This window comes from Choloepus didactylus, chromosome 3 (genome assembly GCF_015220235.1).
Source record: "Choloepus didactylus isolate mChoDid1 chromosome 3, mChoDid1.pri, whole genome shotgun sequence".
Lineage (NCBI taxonomy): Eukaryota > Metazoa > Chordata > Mammalia > Pilosa > Megalonychidae > Choloepus > Choloepus didactylus.
The window spans coordinates 68,553,155-68,576,412 of NC_051309.1; the positions used below are offsets into that span (position 1 = coordinate 68,553,155).

Consider the following 23,258-nt stretch of genomic DNA (forward strand, 5'->3'; position numbering starts at 1 on the left):
TTGACTTTGATTTAGACCGAACTTAATTTTTATATCAGATAGTCAAGTCTTAATTCCTGGAATGGGACTGTTTGTTTCAAAAAAGTGTTGCTGGACTTTTAGGGTAAACATTGTTGGAGCTCCTCAAATTGAAAGTTATCTAATTAAATCTTCATGGAATAGTCCATGACCAAGAAGGGGGTAAAACAGCCCAAGATGTGATATGTTTAGTATTTATATATTTAACCACCTATTTTGTCTGTGAAGAAGTCTTCCTGACTGAAGTTGGTTTTCAATAAAATTTAATTTCTCATTAGCCTTTCTGCTATTCCTGCCATATATGCCTTATTGTTAGAAACTAAGAAATATTTTGTGTCATTAGCCTGTACTGCTACTTTTTTCTCTTATTTTTGTGGTAGGAGTATGAGAATGTTTAAGTTCTCAGAGTACTAAAGGTGTATATAGATTAATAATCTGAATATTAAGATAATTATGAAAAATTAAAATTGACTATATAACATTGAAAGTTATGCAGTTCACAAACTACTATAAAGGAAAATTAAAAGACATGGCAAACTGAGGAAGAAATAGTTGCAATTCATCACAAAGGGCTAATTTCCTTTACATAAAGTGCCTTTAGTCTATTATTTCCTTTATATTAATCAATTAAGAAAAAAACCAATTAACCCAATAGAAAAATTAGAAAAGTTTATGAGCACTTCCCCAGAAAGGAAGTATAAATGGCTCTTAAATACATGAAAAGATGTTTAATCTCACTTATACTAATGCTCATACATTTTTCCACCCATAAGATTAATAAAGGTTGTTTCTTTTTTTTTAAAGTGTGGCTGGAGAGTCGTAATATCCATCCAGCACTCCCTGAAGGCACAGAGTGAGATTTTACAGAGCATGGTTGAAAGAAATAGTTGGAGAAAAAATAAATCTGTTTCAAAATCAGTACCCCATTGAGGTAAGACTGTTCAGTATGCTGATTTTATAAAGAAGTAATGAAATATTAGTTGGTAAAACACTTAAGACAGGGTTATGGCACATAGCAAGGGCTCAATAAATGTTAGTTCCTTTTATAATTGTTATTACAATGTGAAGGAAAAATATCAAACTTCAACATGATCCAAACTGGAAAGGACTGTATGAAATTAAACATTCTCATACTCCTACCATAAAAATAAGAGAAAAAAGTAGCAGTACAGTATAATGACACAAAATATTTCTTAGTTTCTAACAATAAAGCATATATGGCAGGAATAACAGAAAGGTTAATGAGAAATTAATAGTAAAATGAAAGATGAAAAAAGCAAAGACCAGAGAGTCATGTATTAGGCATCATATAATAGACATTTAGAATTTTAATATTAGAATCTTTTATGGCTCTTTTAATTCCAGGATTATTTTCTGCTAAGCATGAATTATGTTTTCCATTGTGAGAAAAACATTCCGTTGTTTCCCAAATTAAATAGACAATATATCTCCTCTTCCATGTTTTAAATTAAAAAAACAAAACAAAAGAAAACATAACAAAACATAGACTGTTCTTTTTATCCTCTAAGAACATCCACTATTAAGTCGATATCATTTGTCCTTTTGGTTCGGAATATTAGCTGCTTTTATCAAATGCAAATCATAAGAACTTGCCTGTTAGTATTCATTCTTTGATGGATCTTTCTTCATTTTTGAAAGTGATACTGACATAAATTGACTGAAACATCACTCCAGTACAGCTAGAACTGTCTGGCAAGGGACTGAGTTTTTATATAACAGTAACTTATTTTCTTTGTACTAACTCATTTTGAGCTTCTGCATAAAGCATATTTCAACAACAATAAAACAGATCAGAGGGTAAAGAAAGCATTTCTTTCTCTCTCTTTTTCTTAGAGCAACTGTCATTTTCAGAACTGAAATGCATTCTAAGTCTCCCGACTCAGAAAGCAAAGCTTCTTGTTCCAAAGTTGAAGGTGAGCAGCTCCATACTTACATCTTGATTAGTCATCTCCCAGTAGGGTCTCTCTCCATAGGACACAACCTCCCACATCACTATTCCATAGCTCCAGACATCACTGGCAGATGTAAACTTTCGGAAAGCTATAGCTTCTGGGGCAGTCCATCTGATTGGAATTTTGCCTCCCTAAAATAAGGAAAAGAATCTTTAAAAAAAGTTCCACATATTTCAAATGTATCTAGGGATATTGTGGCCTCACTGAAAAGATCTGGAAAGAGATATAGCATTTTTAAGTGAATCTGTTTGACAGCAGGCAGTCTCTTTTCACATATCTTAGCCCATAAGCACTTGGAGACTGACTACTAATTGGCTGTCCAGAAGGTTTCTAGTTTAAATTCTGTTTGACTGCTGGAACACATATAGGACCCACATCTCAATTACAATACTCAGGAAGGCAGCCCTAAGTAGGGGAAACTAGGCAATCAAACAAATCATGACTTTCAAAAGAAAGTAAAAGACTCAAATTCCCTATGCACTTTGTTTTCTTTCTTCAATATAGAAATTGTAAGCGGAAAGACTAGGCTGCTGAACACAACCCTGAGAAATTTAATGGCTAATAAGACAAGCAAGGAAATCACATTTTTTTAAAACATAAAGTTAAATTTGCTCCCTGATATTGTGTTGTTTCTTTTAGCCTTGCTTGTCTCTGCTTTTCCTTTGGGATATTTTTGTGTTTGATTGGTTAAACTGTTTTAACAAAGAGGTGGGTATTTCATTTAACACAATCTAATTGAAATTATTGAGATAAGATTATGGAGGAAATTTTACCACATTATAAAGTTTGAGGTTTTTCTGTTTGGTAATTGGGTTGGTATATTTTCTTCTACTTCACAAAGCAATTCTGTTATATACTGCTCTTTTCAGGGTGAAAATTTTTCTCTCAATTTTTAAAAGCAGGCAAACTCAGACACCCAAATATCTCATCTGTAAGCAAATATATAGTAAGGGAGAGGGAGAGTGTGTGGGTTTTGAGTATATCCTTGTAAAAATATTCAATCCCATTTTGCAGGCAGGAAATAATGTAAATCCAATATTAGAAAAAATTGGACTTAAATTATCAACCAAACTTTCAGGGCTTATGAAGAAATAACACTTTTTGTGCACTGCTTGAAATTATTCTTGTAGTCGAAACTGTTTGGAATATTTGTTTTTTAGAAATATGGGAACACCAGTTTAAGAAGGCATTCCTGAAGTTACTTTTGCCAATTAAACATTTATAGCCAAGATCATATCATGAGACTTGGCTAGGCATAGAGTTGTAATCTTCTATAATGTGTTATCACTGATATTCCTTTTAGGAATGTAATCTGTAGAGTATTTGAAACTTTAGCCCAGATTTTTTCTTCTGGTTCTCTGACCTTCATATTTGTCCTCAATGTTATCTGAACTTTCCCGAACCTCTCATCTCTCAGCATATATCTTTTCATCTAAGGCCACCACACCCCATTTCAGACAAGCACTCTTAAGGGTCTCAAGAATGCTCCCTGTCCTCTCCTCCCAGCATGGGCCAGTAACAGCTATTGAGGAATCTGTTTTATGCATTTAACTAAGACACCAACCAATCATACTAAGAATGGACTTTTCTATAACCTCAATCTTGCTCAGTCCAAGTTTATTAAGTGTAGCTCTAATCTCAGGAGATTTCTTAACTGAGGTTTCATTTAATGCAAATAAATTATAATTAGGTCTAGAATAGGAGGATTACCCCATCAATTAATTTATTGATTTATTAGGCAGACCATTAAAAGGCTTTGCTTAGATAAGTTACTCTTGGCTTTCAGTGAAGTACAAATCCCTAAAAAGCCATGAGTCGTAAAGCAACAAAGTAAAATACAGCCTTAAAAATGATGAAATGGAAGTGCATATTGTTAGACTCTCAATATATATAATTTTTTAAGTTGAATTAAATAAGGAAACATGTAAAACATTTATCTTAATTTGAGAATGAGAGATGGGAGGAGTGCTCTTATGTACTAAAACAAAAGTTAACCAAATTGTGTAGTGAAAGGGATATAAAAATAAATTCCTATCTTCATAAAGAATTTAAACCTTGAAGATATCTAACATGGTAACATTGAAAATATTTAGAATTAAACAATTAAACTTTATCATAAGGGCTTCAAACACTCAAGAGTATATCCGCATCATAGAGGAACCAGAAAATTCTGTTGTAGCAATGCCAGTTTTTCATAGGAAGAATTATCAATTACATACCATTACTAATTCAGGAGGCAATTACTTTACTGGAAAAGGGTGTTGATTTATGCTAATTATGGCAGTATGAATTGATGACCAGTCTTCCATAGATGTGTGTTTAATGAGTTACATGGTTTGCAAGAAAAGTAATTAGGCATTACAGTTGCCTCCAGTAAATCAAAATTTTTTGAAGGAATAACTCTTTTTCCCCACAAAGTGAATTCTTAAAAGGTAGGGTCTAGATAGTTCTATACTTATTTTACAGATGAGGACACTTTAGTATAGAGAGCTTAAGTCATCCAATAATGCTAGGAATGTTTACATATACAGATACATATATAATTTATGTAATGTATATACATACACATGTATATTTATACTTTCGATGTAGGAAATTTTCTCTTTACCTTTTTCCTTTTATATTTACAACTGGTATGATTTTTATAGTGTTTCAATTCTCAAGTAAAACTTCCTATTTTCAGCATTTTTAAGAACATATGAATTAGCAAGATGCATAGGGTGAATATGAGTTTAATATCTGAATTTCTGACAGCTAACTAGGATAATTTTCTGGATTTTCTCTCTGTCTCTCTCGCTCTCTCATCTTCATTGGAGAAATGCCATTTTGCTAGTCTCTTAAAAATCTTGAAAAATTTAATGCCTCTAGTCTGGTGTTTTAGAAACTCATTCTGTTAGATCTCACCCTTGTGGTATAGGCTGCCTCAGGATCATCTTCTAGTACTCTGGAAAGTCCAAAGTCAGACACTTTGCACACAAGGTTACTGTTGATTAAGATGTTTCTGGCAGCAAGGTCTCTATGCACGTAGCCCATGTCAGAAAGGTACTTCATTCCAGCTGCAATACCTCTTAGCATGCCAACAAGCTGAATTACAGTGAACTGTCCATCGTTTTTCTGTAAAGACAATGTGGAAATATTAATCTAGTAATCCCAATCACTTGGGGAAAATATGAAAGGATTTTTCTTCAATCTCCAAAGTAATACTATCACCCTATCACTATCCATAGGCAATTTCTATCTGAAGGGAAATGGAAACAGCAAGGAAAAATGTAGTTAAGTTGGAAATGTTTATCAATCCTTTCCCTATTCGAAGCAGATAAAGGCTTTGAAAGCCTTGTCAAATTTCTCATTTACGTTGCTCTTTTCTGCATTATAACTCCTTTATTCTGAGGCATCAGTGGAGTGTGATCATACTTCAACCTTCTGCCTACTTTGGGTTAATCCTGCAGATCCTGAGGTGATTTTACAGAAGCTAGCTGGATAGGCATGTTAAAGTAAAGATGAAATGGCCACCTGAAATAAGGAACTTTCTTTAGCAGCAGAAGGGAGGGAGATGACTGAGCAATGGTCTGGAGTATGCCAGCACTTTTTGGGAATTTGCCCTCTTTGGAAAGGTCATGGAACTTCTTGTAGTCACACAGAATAAGACTCAAATGATGGTTATTTTGAAATAAAGGAATGGTGTGACCTTAAGAGACAAGAGAACTTGGAGATATAGAAAAGAAATTTGCCAACAGAATAGGGTAAAGGCAGGAGATTGGAAGGGAAGTTCACCTTATCAGTAGACCACCATCAATTCATTGCACAGAGCCACCAAATAATCGTCAGCAGTGCCATTGTCTCATCACCTTTCTTAATCAATAGCAATAGTTGCTATATTAAAGGTTACAAACTGTCAGCCGATAGTTTTGACCAGTTTCACGAGTCTTTTACATTGCCTAGCACAAGTATTTACAAATAGAGTGAATTGCCAACATTACAGTTTGAAGACTTGCAAAAAAAACTAGAATATCTGAAAATATTGGCTGTTGTCCCATGACTACTCCATTGGTACAAGCCTTCAGATGGGGCATGAGTGCTCAAGGGCTCCACAGATCACCATCTGACCCTGTCATTAATGTAGACGAATAGACGGAGCATTTCGACAATTTTCCTTGCTCTGCCTGATATTATAAACTTCCTCCTTCCCTTCTTACATCCCTTGCCTCCCCTCCCTCCCTTCCTTCCCATCTTCTTTCCTTCCTATCTTCTTTCTTTTACTTCTTTTGAGAATTAACATATAAATAAAACTGAAGGGGCATATAATTTGGCTTTGTGTAAGTTTCCTGATAAAGACAGTTTTCAAACCAAGGTTAATTTTTGTAGATACATCTAGCATATCTAAATCTCCAAAGTAGTTCACTTTCAACTTGTACATTCTGTTCAATTTTTAAATAACACCTTGAATAAATTAAACCCAAATCTTACCTTTAAAAATGTATCTAAGGAGCCATTCTCCATATACTCTGTAACTATCATTACTGGTTTACCTGAAAAGAAAACAGTGTTATAAATGGCTGTGCTCTAAGTTTCCATTCTTATCTAAATAAAGTTCATCTGAGAGTTTTTAGTCAATGTCTACAGTATTTATATTAATTAAAATGTAATCCCCTTGAGAAGCAAGCAAATTCCTGACATGACAATATCTTACTTTGAATATGGGTGAGGTCAGTGAGGACAAAGTATCATAAAAATAATAACAAAGACTGACTTTTACATGTAAAACTTACACAATTGCCAATATCAGAAGCAATTTATGCAGTAATTATTTTAAGGATAAATTCTATTTTAACAGAGGTAATAATAACAATGGCATCTAATTCACAGCATTGTTGTGACTACCCATTGAGTTACATGTTTATCCAACTTAGAACTTGCTATATAAGAGTTAGCCATTATGATTATGTAAACATTATCAACTTTATAAAGGTGGATTAATTTCCTTGCTAGATGTAAGCTAAGAGAATAGATCATATCTTATCTGCCATTAAATTATGCAATGCACAAAATATGTCTGTAGTACCAAATGAAAAACACAAGTCAAGAAATCCTTGTTATACCAGAAAATATCTAAAACACGGTTGCTAGTTTTATCACTCCACATTAACCTCAGTGTGTTTTAAAACATGCTCCTTTACTCTTTAATAAAAACACACTACATAAAATTTAAGTGTTGATTTAAACTATGATGAAGTAAGAGCAAGGGGACCTTACGACAGAAAAATTACTATCTTATGCCTCTATTAATTAACTTTTTGTATTATGAAGGGAAACAAGGCCTATACAATCATCAAATGCATTATAATTAACTTAATGGCATTCTCCAGAAGGGCATTTGTACTTTACTTGAGAAGCGATTAATTCAGGTCATAGAATTAGAGCTTGCATATTTATACATGCCATGATTCCAAGAATACAAAAACAGATGTCGAAAGTTCGATTTTTTGCACATAATAAAGAAATAAGAAGTAAGAAAATGGATTTTTCTTCCCAAGATCACTTAATACTCATTGTTTTAGAATAATAAGGTAGGGCATTTTAATTTCTCATTTAGATAATTATATCCTTTTAATATAGAGGTAATATTCTTAGAATGGAATGTGACTAGTACATTATGAAGACAGACACATTTCTCTCATCCTCTTTAAAATTTATGAAATTTACAAAAATGTTTTTGTGTAATAATTCATTTGGTTCATATTTGCATTTGCCTACACTCAGTGAGACATCACATATGCAGAGGATATGCACCAGAGATGTCATTTGATCTTAAACTTGCAGAGTGAAGGGGTCACTGGTCTAATAAGAGCTGACATATATTCCAGCAGAGGGGGAGCTTGGGCCAAGGCATCTTGTCATGTAAGAGTCCATCAAGTTCAAACATCCCTGGAGCCTTGGATTTTTTTTCTTTTTATAAATCAGGAAGTGACAGGAGATGAGGTAGAGAATACGGATTATAAAACTGGATGGAAATGTAATACCTTAGTTAAAAAAAAAAGGCAAATCAAGTGATTTGGATTATATGTGTAAATGGCTCTGACAGCACAAAAATAAACAATAAAATAGTAATAAATGCATTTCCTCCTTAGCATAATTGTAATCAATGAATGTTCATGAATAGAGAAATGCTTCTAAGCTTTAACGTCTTTGCCACTCTCATTTATATGGAACTCAGGCAGACTGTAAAATAGAAAAAAAATTTACTTTGGGCCCTTTTGGTCCCATTCTTACATCTCAGAGACCATTTCAGCCTTCGTTTTGATCTGTGGACCCTTTCTTTAAAATGTCCAGGACCACTATACTTTTCCCAAAGGTGCTAGCCAAAATATTTGATAACTGTTTAGGGATAGGTGCCTACCTGTCACAACTTATGTCAGCCAGAGAGCAGGAGGAGGATCCTGGAGCAGCCCACCACACCAAACATTAACCCTTCATTTGCTGGATTTCAGGGAGCCTGGAGTACCCAGGAAGGGAGCTGGGCAGGCATATAAAGAAGACATATGGATACCTCCAGCATCGGTCTTTCATCAAATGTGGTCATTTGAAGCTGTTTGTACCCCAGAAAAGACCATTTTAATCTATCCCTGTGGGTGTAGGCCTGTTGTAGGTGGGAACCTTTGATTGGGTTATTTCAGCTGAAACGTGACCCATCTCATTCAAAGTGGGCCTTAATACTCATACTGCAGTCCTTTATAAGAGGATAGAGGACACACAGAAAAACCCAGAGAAGCTCATGGAAAAAGCCCCAGAGAAGCTAAGAGAGAACCCACAGAAGCTGAGAGAGGAAGGCACTGAAGATGGAAGCTGGAAGCAAAGAAACCCAGGAGAGAAGAGCTAGTAGGTGTTGTTATGTGCCTTTCTATCTGACAGAGAAGCCCAAGATCCCCGGTAACCAGTCTTCAGAGAAAGTCCTGATCTTGCCTTAATTTGGACGTTTTCACAGGCTAAGAATTGCAAACTTGTAAGCTAATAAATCCCCATTGTTAAAAGTCTGTTTCTGGTATACTGCATTTCATCAGCTTTACCAAACCCAAATACCAAACAATATAGAAATATTCCAATTATTCTATGGCTATTATAGCCAAAAGTATATGGATTTACTGAATGTTAATCCTCATTGAACTTTTAGGAGACCTAGTTTTTCTGGAATTGGACTGTTAAGGATTTTCAGCCCATCTCTCCTATGTGGCTCTTTTATCTAAATCTACCTCATCTTCTCCCCTCACTTACAGAGATCCACAAATGATAGAAAGATTGAATTCTAACAGTCATCAAGGGAATACGATCACACTTCCGCCATCAAAACAAAAATCTAGCATATCATTACCTACTTTATTCCAAGTTCTTTATGCTTGCAGGACTCTTCCTATATTTCTCTTAAAGGCACTTTTAGTTTTCCTCTTCTCTCTTTCTGCCCCTTCTCCTCATTCTTTAGACACTCTTCTTACAGTTATGAGTCAATGCAAATATTTACCACTGCTTCCTCAAAGTAGAACAGGGATTGGTTAGAATTCTCATGTAAAAGTATCTTTTTCTTGGATTAATTTGTATCTTAAATTCAACCCCAAATTCACTGAAATTAGAAGAAAGAATTTATACCCTAAAGTAAATTCACTGATCAGAAAATTTACTAACATTGAATAATACATATTTTGAAAGGAAAAAATATTGCTATTTAGGGAGATGGATACCTGGAAATAGCACTGTAAGATTTTGCAGTCAGTATCACTTAGTTTTAAAAGTCAGATTAATATTTTTGACAGTGTAGTTTGTAATATTACAAACAAAATTATTATTTGAGAAATATGATAGGAACTAAACACCTATCATATTTCAGAAAACAGGGGAAAACCAATTTAAATATTTGCAAACTAGTATTATCTTCTTTTGTAGACAAAAAAAGATACTTCAGAATCCATTCTATTATTTTTCATGCTTGAGTCATTTTAATGCTAATTATATTTAGTTTGGCTTATGTTTTGTCTCAGTTCCTGCTAGCCTGCAAGAATGACACAGTAATAATTAACATGGCTTACTCTAACCCTTGTTAATTTAATAAGACAGTGTAAATCATATTACATTATCCAGCTAGATGTAGACAAAGAGTAGATTTGCCAATAAGTTTTAAAGTATATTATCAAATATCCATACAAGAAGAGCTCATAAAACATGTCAGAACATGATTTTAATCATAGAAAAGATTTTTCATATTACTTTCTATGAATTACTGAGGGCCCAGTCTAGGCAGAGTCTGAGAAGTAATAGAAAAACATTTGTGAAATTGACATTTATTATTGATAAATATAAAAGTTACAATATGTCAATTTACTGAATGCTTACTCTATACACTGCACTATATTATTATTAATCATTATGGTACTCCTTTCTAATGCCTATAATTTCAAAATATTCATTTTAAATTTTTATATTTTATTTTAAAACTTCACAAATATTTATTTTCATGTGTGAATATAAACTTTGTAATCATAGGTATGTCATACAAGTAACTCAAAGATGATAAAATCAAAGCTTGAATACCTCACCTGAGACAGGACCATGAAAGTGCCTAATGCACCTATAGGGAGAAATTCCAAACTTTCCATAATGTCTTCTTTTGTTTCAGATAGTTTACACTGAAATAAACTTTCCCTTTAGATATTCATTTTCCAAATTACAAATAAAGTAGCATTGTTCTGACCTGAGTGAAGATGATTAATAATTAGTTGTGGAGTCAGAATTACAGACTTTTTTTTGAAGGAGGTAGGGAATCTAAGAACTATCAAATCTAACCACTTGTTTATTGAATAATGAAAAGTGGCCCAGGGAGATCAAATGTATTACCTTCATTTATAATAAAAACTCACATACTTGATGCTAAATAGCATGCTAATTTTTAATATGTATTGTTTTAGACTAAATAACTTCCAAGAGTTCGGGTTATCCCAAATAGGTATCATTTTCATGCCTATTCATGTAAAAATAAATATTTAATATTATTTACTCTTTTTCAATTGTTCTTCTCTAAATGTAAATATATGTATTATATGAATATATCTATATTTTTCAAATACAACATATTTGAAAACACAAAACAGATAATTCCTAAATGATCATCTAGTTCTAGACTTGCATAATATTTTAAGTATGAAAATCATATGAAAAAGAGAAAATTTCATTTACTAATAGTTAATATATGCCTCCTTGTCTATCAATCTATACTTGTTTTTCAGATGATTGGATTTAGCCTCTATCAGGAAGAACACTTAAAAATCTGTAATAATTATGTCATATGCATTTATTAATCCCTGAAATATGCCCTGACAAAGAAAAACAGTGACCAAACTAATGAACTGACTTCCTTTTTTTCTTCAGTTTTAAAGTTATTTATTTTCATCATGGTTTATCATTGGTTCATAAAGTTTGATTGGCTTTTGTGAAATGGAAGCATACTTACACATGAAAAAGTTTCATTTATATATCCTAGTAATAAAAGGAAATCTAACTTTATACGCAACATATGTAATTGGATGCTAATAGGCATCTTGAACTTAACATGTCCACAACTGAAATACTGATTATTGCCAACCACAATCCTGAGCCTGCCATACTTTCCCCATAAATGGCAACCCCTTTCTTCCAAGTACTCTGGAAAATGAGGAATTGTCTTTGACTCCTCTGTTTTTCCCACACTCCACATCCTATCCACCAGAAGACTGACTGTACTTGCCTTCAAAATATCTCCAGAAGCCAAGAAATACTGTCCATGTTATTAACTCACTAGCCTCGTCTAATCCACAAGGATCTGTGAATTATTTCAGTAGCCCCCTTTCTGCTTCTCAGCTTAAATAATAGCCTTGAGTCTGTTCTCAACACAGCAGCCTGAGTGATCCTGATCATGCATAAATCAAATCCTGTTACTCGTTTGTTCAAAAGTCTCCAAGGCTCAGAGTAAGAGATTGTTTATATTGGGACCAATTATTTTTTACATGATCTGTCCTGAGCTATGTTCGTACCAGACTCCCCTCACTCACTCCAGTGCAGAAAAACTGGTCTTCTTGCTGTTTTGTGAATATGCCATGCAGGTGCATCAGAACATTTTTAGTTCCTCTTCCTGTTACTTTCTCCCCACAGATATATGCAAGGCACACACCTTCACTTTATCCAAGTGGTATCGTTATCAGAGAGGCCTTCCTCTAAGTAAAGTGCAACTACCAACTCTTAACAGAAGCCATAGCTAATCCCTTCCCCTGGTTTTATTTTCTTTATTTAACATATTATGAATGTATTTATTCAGTTTCTGTCTCTCTCCTCCACCCCAGAATGCAAGTTCCATAAAGGCAGTGGCTCAGTCTGATTATCAGTGATAGGCAAGTATTAAGTACTCAGTGAGTACATTTTGAATAAATGAATGATTCTTGCCAATTTATGTAGAATGATGAGTTTTAGTTTGCTAATATACATTGTTTAAGAGTTTGGGTTCTGGAGTCAGAGTTGTTTTGAAACCTAACATCCCATGCTAGTTTTATGACATTGACAAGGTACTTAACCCCTTTAACATTAATTTTTCCCATCTGTAAAATGGTAACATATATTAATGCCTAAAGCATAGGGAATTTTGTGAAGAGTAAAGGAGATAATATATAAAAACCACTAAGCATAGTAAATGCCTAATAATAACGTTAATCATTAGTAGTAGTGACAGCTGTTATATGCAATATTTTGTAAAAAGTTTCTCTGGCCATTTCCTTCCCAGGAATTTTTGTTTTTCCCTAAAAACTTTTGGTATTATAGAATAAAGTTTATAAATTAATCTAAATTATGACTAGTTATTAATCTTTATAGAAACGCATTTTATTTACTCATTTAATTTCAGTCACTTTTTTAAATTAACTAATGTCCAAAGCCTCTGATAGATACTTGTGGTGATATGAACATGTGCCATTATGTTGTATGGGTGGTAAAATATGTACAAATTAACTATAATATGATGTATACTATGACAAAGGGCAGGAAAATGCTACTGGAGTTTTAAGATGCTGAAATTGCCTCTGGCTGAGGATTCATTCATTCAACAAATATGTTAAGTGTTGTGCTTGAGGGTACCAATCTACCAACTTGAAATGCACAGGTAAGCAAAAAAAAACATCTCTGCCCTTAGAAACTTACATTCTAATGTAGATCTGGGAAGTTTCTTTTCCTCAGTGGTTCAGCATTATTAAGTGTGTACTTTATGTCAGGTGGACACAAGGGTAGAAGGAAAAATAAAGGTAAAGGACATAGCTCGTGGAGAAGGCGACATTTGAATTAAGCATGAATGTCAGGTAGAGCTGAGACAAGTAGAGAGGACATTCTAGGGCCAGGTGAAGTGTCTCAAAGGGGCAGAACAAGAAATAAGTAGTTTTCTGGAAAGAAAATAGTAGGATTTAGAGATGTGACTAAACTATATCAGGGTCAGTATCAAGGAACATGTATTTTTGTTGATGTGTGTGTTTGGTGATAAAGCCTAGTAGGAAAGCAGTGATCGCATAAAATCAGTCAGGAATGGATTAATGTGAGAAAATGCCCAATGGGAGGACTTGTTTTAAGAGTATTAGAATAGGCCTGGTCAAAATATGTTAAGGGTCTGTAAAAAGGAAGTGATCTCAGAAGATAGAATGAAATAATATATTTTGAAGGCAATTATAAAATTTGTATAATAAGTCAGAAATATGTGACAGTTGAAATAATCAATGGTCATTGAATGTGCCATTCCTTGGGCATAGAAAGGAAAAAGAAAGAGGGAAATATTTCTCTAATATTCCTCTAGTATTTTTAACCCCCTGATTTGTTTAAATTTATCAATTTTGTAGGTGAACTCAGTATATTCATATATGATCCTAGATTAAGAAATAAAAGAATATTTCTAAGACTACATAAAAATACAACTTTAATTTTGTTAATAATTTCCATGGATGGGAAAATTATATCTTAAAGAACTAAGGATGCTGCAATGGGAAATATTTTTTCTCTATTTCATTTTATCCCTGAATCTCTTTAGTCAAAGCTGGCACTGTGTATATTACACTTAAGTGTCTTTCAGTGCAAACGATTCAATTAAGCCAGGACCTGCATTTTTTTTTCTTTTTTGTCATTTGTCATGAAACTTTTCCAGAGTACATCTCTATTTATGACGTTTCCTGTTTTACAACAAATCACAGTGGGAATCTGAGTGAGTTCTCATGTTTCTATCACTTAATGCTGTGATACAGGAAAAATGAAGGTTCATAATGGCACCACCTATGGCACTGCTACTTCAGACTCCCTAACTCAGTTTCAATCAGAAAAATCATGAGATTTAGTTGCACTTATGTCTCATTATCTGTGTGCTGCAGGTTGAGAATAATTGCTGAATAAATTAGCATCAGATCAGAGAGCATGAAATTAAGGACACAAATAAAGTGAGGTGCAACATGGTAAATTAAAAACAAGCTGAAGACTTCCTAAATTGAACATAGAGAGCTATGTTAGAAAGGAGAAATACAGTTTCAATTCATACAGGACAAAAAGTAAAGAGAAAGATACATTTTAAATATTTATCTTGGTTTCCCTACATGTGTAGCCACATGGTGGGCAACATTATCAAATGAAACATTTGATTAGGGTTTTGGAAATTAGAAAACTGTATTCCACCAGAGTCCCATTTTTGAGACTAGGTTCTAATTTACAAAATTTGATATAACTCATTTATTGACATTGACATTTCCTCTAAAGATAAAGCTTTCAAGTGCGTATAAAATATATGAAGACTTTAGTTTGTCTTGGTTTATCTCACGCAGGACTCATTCATATAAAACAAGTTTTGTGATAAATCAAGGGTTTGTAGAAGCAGGTGAAGATTTAGTTCTAATGATGTTTGGTAGTTGTCTACTACTATCTGATGCATGCATTTAAATTAAAAATAAATACTTTTGACTCCCATAATTGCATGCAATTTTGTTTCCAAACACATAAATTTTAATTTAATCTGTATAGCAATCTTATAAGGTAGGTATTATTTCCTTTTTTTGGTTTGATATTGAGACTCAAAATGTTTAATAAGCTGACCTCAGATTGGCTTGGGGTTAGCTGTTACAGGTTTACATAAATATGGAGGATATGATCCAGGCCTTCAAGAAACATTCATTTTTAGCTAGATTGCTTAAACATATATGCAAAAGAGACAAAGTTAAATGTAAGGAACATTAAAGAATGTTGCAAAAATCCTCAGAATAGCTACAATACTCACAATCAGAAGAGATTACGTCTGGGTAGGGTGAGGAGGAATTTTTTTCATGGAGATGATGGAATATGAATAGGGTTTTGAGGGAAACTAGGGGTTAGTGAAAATGAAGGTGTAAATTTCAGAGAAAGAGGGAATGTAGGCAATTCAAAATATCAGGGTGCATTAAAATAGACCGAGTAAAATAGGTCTGGAGGAGTGCAGGATATAGGAGGAGAGAGAAATGGAAGGGTAACACTATGTAGTTATTATGTACTTACTCTGTGCCAGGCCCATTCTAAGCATTACCTGTATTAATCCATGTCATTGTCACAAAAATGATATGTGATAGGTACTATTCTCACCCCATGTTATTGATGAGGAAACTAAGGTCCTGAATATTCAACTAATTTGTGTAGAACTACCTAGTAGTTACTGGCAGAACCAGAATTCAAAATCAGGTAGCTAAATCCATAGTCCCTGTTCTTGACCAATATGCAATACTGTCTTCCATGACAATAATCATGATCTGGCACTGTTATAACATCACCTGTTAACTCATTACAGAGTGCAGATTGACTGCCTATGGAATTTAATGTTATGCTGTTGGGAATGGGAAGACATGGTCAGAATTTATTTTGAGGAAGTTAAATATGGCAGCCATGTGAAGGAAGAGATGAAGACATTAAATTTGTCAAATATTTGTTTGTTATTATTACTATTACTATCATTAAAAACTATACTTTATATTAGAGAATACCATTCCTGCTTAGGAATCAATTTTACCCAACCATTGTTACTATGACGGTCATTCCAACAGTAGCACTATGTGTTATCACTGATGTCCTTTCGAGGTCCTTCCCCTCAGATAGAATACAGTTATGTTCAAATTCCAATTTTATTTCATTGTTCTGTGAACATCTTCTTCATATCATTTTCTTACTTCAAATATTCCTGCCCATTCATCACAGGGATATTAATTTTTGAAAAAAACATTTTATTTATTTTATTCTTTTCCCCAAATCCTATTTCTTCTTTATCCCCCACCTGCCTCTCACTTGTCCCAGTCTTTCTCACAATACCTCCAAATACCCTTCTTGTTCCAGTGATGCCCTCTCTGAAAGTCCTCTATAGGAGAATAATACAGGTGTGTACTCAACTGGAGGAAAAACACATCTATATTATGAAGAAACCCTCAGATCTATAGGTTTTTATTCTTTTGCTACATTCTCATATGATAATTCTTACTGGAGATTTGTGTTTAAGATATGGAGAAAAACAATCTCCTGGAAATGCATGCCAATTCAAAAGTACAGTCAGTCATCAATATGATACTTTTTGCTGCGGTCATTTTTTTGTTGAAGATTTTCTACATTCTCACCCAGAATCTCTTGTGAATGAATTATATTCTGGAATTAACTAGCCAGATATGAAGTGAGTATTTTCTTCTGTTTTAGTGTCTTTTATTGTAGAAAGATTTTTGTTTATATTTGTCCCTGTTTTTTTGTTTTGTTTTCCATGTTTAAAAGCTAAATGGTGTAAATGAAGATGCAATCAATTAAAATCACTTATACATTAAGAGGATTTATTGAATATACACTGCTTATGAGCATATTTTCCATATATAACTTAAAACTTGATTAACAGAAACTGGAAGTTGAACTAACGCTTGAAACAACGTCTAAAAAATGATCCCTGCCAGGGCTTTTGGATGGTTTTAATAAATGGTATCCATGGTATGTTGGACAAACAAAGGAATAAAAATGCATAGGAATGACAAAGAAAGAATGGAGCAAAAGAAAATAAAGCTTTCAGTTACGTGCCACATAACTGGGTGGCTGAAACAAGATTTAAAATCCATATATTGGGAGGCTTATTATAAAACACATATTCAAGACATTAACACTTAAAAGAGATAGGAAGGATTAAATAAGACTGAGTAAAAACTATATCTGCTTTAACAATTAGTGTAAGTCAAGAAACTTTTCCAGTCTTTGAAGCTATTGCTTTCCCTGTAACTATCAAAATACCTCAGTGAAGAAAATGAATAAAAGAAATACATTTGGCTGCACTAAGCTGCTTAAAAGGTGGAAGGACACCTATGGTTATAGTAGTCCTATTAAATCTTAAACTTCAATGCCTCAATCAAAACTTGTAATTAATATTTCACTACTATAAAAAGTAAAAGAGTCAGAGGATCTAAGATGCCGGCATAGAGAGGAGTGGAAGCTAAGTATTCCCCCTGGAACAACTGAAAAAAAACAGAAACAACTAGTAAATAATCTGGAATAACTGCGGGGGGACAAACGTGACAGTCCACTCATCATACACCAACCTGAATTGGGAGGAATGCCTGAGATCACAGCATAATATCTGTACGTAAAAACAGCAGATCCAAGTCGGGAGACCCCTCCCCACACAGCCCAAGCTGCAAAGCCTTGTGGTGCCAGAGAGAAGCTCTCTCCCAGCAAGTGAATATAGCTCAGCTGAGCTCCAACTGGGGTTTTAATTAGCGAGTGTGAACTGCTCACTATGAGCTACAAATCTCCAACAAGCAGACAGAGGCTTTGGGTGACAACTGACCTTGGAGAGCCAGACAGTCACTGTGGACTAGCTCTGAAGGGGACTTTCTGTTCCTTTATCAGCTCAGTGGAGAAAGCCTGAGCCATTTTCAGTTCCCAGTGCTCTGACCCAGACAAGGGTGGAGATAGCACAGGCAGAGAGAGACCATTAAAATGCTAATGACCTCCCCCTAGGGGGTCTATCTTCTCTAAGAGGAAAGGGATGGGTCCAGCTCTACTACCTGCCTTCCATTCAGAACCAGACCCTAGAACCTGGGAGAAAACAGCCATAACTCCTTACACCAGTCAAGAATTACAGGCTAACAAGCTAACAGGCACCACCTGCTGGGCAGAAAAGCACAGTGACCTGAGGCATCACAGGGTGGACCAATTTTCTAAGACACACCCTCAGGGAAACCAGATACTGAATATTTCTTCCTTCTGGGACCTGAGCCCATTCTGGTTTGGGAAAACCTGATTGAGGTAACCAAGGAAACCATGTCTAGACAACAGAAAGCTACAACCTACACTACAAAAAATGAAGTTATGGCCCAGTCAAAGGAAAAACTTACACTTCAACTGAGATACAGGAATTCAAACAACTAATAAGTCAATTCAAAAAGTTTAGGGAAGATATGGTGAAAGAGCTGAACCATGTAATGAAAACACAGGATGTACATAAGGTAGAAATTGAAAGTTCAAAAAACCAACTGGCAGAATCTATGGAAATGAAAGGCACAACACAAGAGATGAAAGACACACTGGAAACATACAACAGCAGACCTCAAGAGGCAGAAGAAAACACTCAGGAACTGGAGAACAAGGCACCTGAAAGCCTACACACAAAAGAACAGATAGAGAAAAAAACGGAAAAATATGAACAACTTAAAGACAAAACGAAAAGCAAGAATTTACATGTCACTGGTGTCCTGGAAGGAGAAGAGAAGGGAAAAGGGGCAGAAGCAATAATAGAGGAAATAATCAATGAAAATTTCCCATCTCTTATGAAAGACATAAAATTACGGATCCAAGAAGCATGACATACCCCAAACAGAATAGATCTGAATAGGCCTACACCAGGATACTTAATAATCAGATTATCAAATGTCAAAGATAAAGAGAGAATCCTGAAAACAGCAAGAGAAAAGCAATCTATCACATACAAAGGAAGCTTGATAAGACTATGTGTGGATTTCTCAATAGAAACCATGGAAGCAAGAAGGAAGAGGGGTGATATATTTAAGATAATGAAAGAGAAAAACCATCAACCAAGAATCCTATATCCGGCAAAACTATCCTTCAGACACGAGGGAGAGCTTAAACTATTCTCTGACAAACAGACAATGACTAAAGGAAGCACTGCAGACAGGAAGGAAAATACAGGAGTGAGAGGTTTGGAAAACACTTTTGGAAGACAGTAGCACAGCAATGTAAGTACACTGAACAAAGATGACTGTGAATATGGTTGAAAGAGGAAGGCTCGGACCATGTGGGACACCAAAACAAAAGATGAACGATAAAGACTGGGACTGTGTAACTCAGGGAAACCGAGGGTGCTCAATGATTGTAATAAAAGGTGCAAGTATGTTTTTACATGAGGTAGAACAAATGAATGTCAACATTGCAAGGTGTTAAAAATAGGGTGGGATTGGGGGGAAAATACAATCAATGCAAACTAGAGGCTAGAATTAACAGAAACATTGTATTATGCTTCCTTTAATGTAACAAAGGCAATATACCAAAGCTAAATGCGTATGGGGGGGTAATATGGGAAGGGTATGGGAATCCTGGAATTGGTGATGTCTGACTCTTTATTCTCCTTTGGGTTAATGCTATCTTTCCTTTTGTTGCTTTCTAGCTATCAAGTTTTCTTTTTTTTTAATTTGTTTGTTTTTCTCTCTCTTTTCTTTTTCTTTTGCCTCTCTGCCTTCTTTGACTCTTTCTCCATCTTTGTGGAAGAAATGGAGACGTCCTTATATAGAGAGAAGCAATGGTGCTCAATACATAAATACGTGACTATATGGGGAACCAATGATTGTTTACTTAGGATGGAATGTATAGTGTGTGAACAAAACCATCTTAAAAGAAACGGGTTGATGAAGAAAACTTGAGGTCACTATATTGAGTGAAATAAGACAGACATATATAGGCAAATATTGCAGGGTCTCACTGATATGAGCAAATTATAATATGTAAACTCATGGACATGAAATATAAGTTACCAGGATATAAAAATGAGGCTAAAGAATGGGGAGTGGTTGCATATTATGAGCAGAATGTTCAACTAGGGTGAACTTAAATGTTTGGAAATGGACAGGGGTGATGGTAGCATGTTATGAGAATAACTAACAGTGCTGTAAGGTGTGTGAAGGTGGTAGAAAGGGTAAGCTCAGAGTCACGCATGTCACCAGAAGGAAAGTTGGAGGTTAAAAGATGGGAATGTATAAAATAGTGAATCTTGTGGTAGACAATGTCTGTGATTAACTATACAAATATTAGAAATCTCTCTCATGAATGGAGACAAATGTATATCACTGTAACTAGAAGTTAATAATAGAGAGGCATATAGGGAAAAAATATATACCTATTGCAAACTACATAGTACAGTTAGTAGTATTTTAACATTCTTTCATCAACAGTAACAAATGTACTATACCAAAAATATGAATCAATAATAGAAGGGGGCATGGTTAGGGGTATGGGTGGATCTGAGTTTCCTCTTTTTTAGCCTTTATTTCTTTTCTGGAGTTGTGAAAATGTTCTAAAAATTGAAAAAAAAATAACTGTGTTGATGGATGCACAGCTGTATGGTGGTGCCATGGGCAACTGATTGTACACTTTGGTTCTTTGGATAGTTGTATGGCCTCTGAACAATCTCAATTAAAAAAAAAACAGGTGGAAAAAAAAAGTAAAAGAGCCAGGAGAAAAATAAAGTTGATACCTTTATTGTTTTTTTTAATCTGGTTACATTTTTTTCTGACACAGAATTAATGGTAAATTGGTTAATATATCTGTTTTGAAAAATTAAATAGAAATTCGGCTTCATTGAAGATCAGTTTTGACAAAAATCAACAAAATACAGGGCAATTATTATTAATATTAGGAAAATTATTATTAAAATGATTATGGTAAATTTTGTTTGGAATCTGAAATAGTGATAACCTAATGGAAAAAATCCAGATATTCATGTCACACACACACACACACACAATTGGCCATTGTACTTACTTTTCGTTACAACACCTTCTAAATGGATGATGTTAGGATGATCAAACTGCCCCATGATGCTTGCTTCACCCAAGAAATCTCTGCGTTGCTTTTCAGTATAGCCTACTTTAAGGGTTTTGATAGCCACAGGCAATTCTCTTTTTCCTGGCAGTTTCAAACGTCCACTACAAACTTCACCAAATTCACCTTGTGATAAATATTTTAAAAATCACATAAATTCATTAAAAATGCATTCTTACCCTAATAATACTCAAATGCATGCTCAGAATATTAAGTTTTAGATACAAAAAAAAGAACTTGTTTTAAAATAGCTTAGTTATCTTTGGTTACAACAATGTGCATAATTTTTCATATATTCCAATGTGATATCCATATGGAGTTTACATTTTTAGACTAAAAAAGGGATGCCCAAACTTCATCATCAATATTAATAGAAGGAAGTAGTACTTCGGGAAAAATCATCTACAGATGATCATAAAACAATTTGAGGTTTATTAGTCTCATCAATTTTGCCTACAAAAACCTTAACAGAAATATTAGAATGGAATTAAAACCAATTGACTAAAAATTACATCTTCTTCCTTCTCTTTCTACTCTGGTAGTGGTATGAATGAGAAGAGAAAAGGGGAAAAGGTAATAGCAGGATAAAAAGTAAAAAAAAATAAAGAGGTGATCCACAAATAGGATGACTGTGTGCTTGAATAATGTAAATGCTTTGGAGTATTACAGACTTTCTCTCTCTCTCTTTCTCTTTCTCTCTCTCTCTCTTTCTGTCTCTCTCTTCCAAATATATATATAACAAATAGATGATGATGTATTATCTGTTTGAATATATATATATATATATATATATATATATATATATTTGAAATTTGCTGGTTTAAGTATACACAGAAGATAGCTTTAAAATATGATAAATTATATACCACTTTTGAAAGCAAGTCAATATGAAAGTAAAAATATTCTGTGCCATATCAGGACATTGATATATTACATTCTGTAATACAAACACAAGTTAAGAGTCAGAGTTAAAAACACTATCATACCTGCTCCAATAACTCTTTCAATAGTGATGCATGAAGCTTCTATCTCCTTGGCAAATTCATGGACAGCCTGGTTGGGGTCCTCATAGGTATGTGGATCAATATACGTTCTTATTCCTGGCAGTTTAACTGTGAAAATAAATGGGCATTAAAACAAAAAGAGTTTTGATGGATAATAGAAATTATAAACTTTATTAACATGTTACTATGGCTTAACCCCTCATCTCTAGAAGTGGCTGAACTGCAAGGATAGGCTCTGTCCCGAGTTAGGAGAGTCATTTTTATAACTATATCATTTTTATGGTTTTAGAAGTCTGAATGGTTGGCATACACAAGAAATGTCAAAGTTACCAAACAGGGCTGTGACCTGACTTGTCTACCTCTTTCGATGATACTGTCCAGAGAATCAGTCTCTGAGGCAGACTCAGATAATTTTCCTACTAAACTGGACAATGGTTTATTTATTAGTTTGTTATTATATGTTTCCCTAAGAAATGCCATCTCAGATTATAATAATTTTGAGAATTAATTAATTTTGAGAATTCCAATTCAGAAATATTGGAAAATAAATAATATGTGGTGGTATAGTGCAAGAATTTTGAAGTAGCAGTCAAATGAAAAAGAAGTCGTACTTTTCATTCTACTTCTGTCACTCTGACTTTTTATAAGATTCTTATGCTTTCTGAGTCTCAGTTTTCTCACTTTTAAATGTTATAAATGTCACCCTCACAGTTTTTTTCTTTTTTGAGAATAAATATCATTAAATAAAATAGTACTAGGTAAATGAACTCCAAGTATGCATTATGGTTTTAATGATTTTGATTTCTATGGTCACAGCAGAGTGATAAAACTAAATGAAAATCTTTTTTTTTTTTAATTTTGTCATTTAGTTGTTAAATCAACTCACACTGAAATTCTTAATAGTACAATTTATCAAAAAATGAGCATATTAAATTCCACAATTAGACCTCATTTAGGCTAATTTTCTTAGCTAGTTATTAAAACTTGATTTACTATGTTTTTAAAAAGTGTAGTCTCTTTTAAGTTATTTGAACCAAGGTTGCTGCTACAGGATTTTTTTCTGGCATAGTGCTAGAATAAAAAAAAGAAAAACCTGAGATATTTTATTCATTTAAATTGGTGTTTTTTTTTTTAATGG

At 34.0% G+C, this 23,258-nt stretch overlaps 1 protein-coding gene across 6 annotated transcripts in view; it reads right to left on the reverse strand.

Moving 5' to 3' along the window:
* EPHA5 (EPH receptor A5) overlaps nucleotides 1–23,258 on the reverse strand; it is a 402,903-nt gene that overhangs the window by 28,908 nt on the left and 350,737 nt on the right. For all 6 annotated transcript variants that reach the window (XM_037829891.1, XM_037829889.1, XM_037829895.1 and 3 more), the window contains 5 exons: nucleotides 22,103–22,228; nucleotides 21,057–21,242; nucleotides 6,459–6,520; nucleotides 4,896–5,105; nucleotides 1,973–2,122 (listed from right to left, as the gene is read on the reverse strand). In XM_037829891.1, the coding sequence (XP_037685819.1) occupies nucleotides 1,973–2,122; nucleotides 4,896–5,105; nucleotides 6,459–6,520; nucleotides 21,057–21,242; nucleotides 22,103–22,228 (734 nt within the window). The remainder of the gene's footprint in view (nucleotides 1–1,972; nucleotides 2,123–4,895; nucleotides 5,106–6,458; nucleotides 6,521–21,056; nucleotides 21,243–22,102; nucleotides 22,229–23,258) is intronic.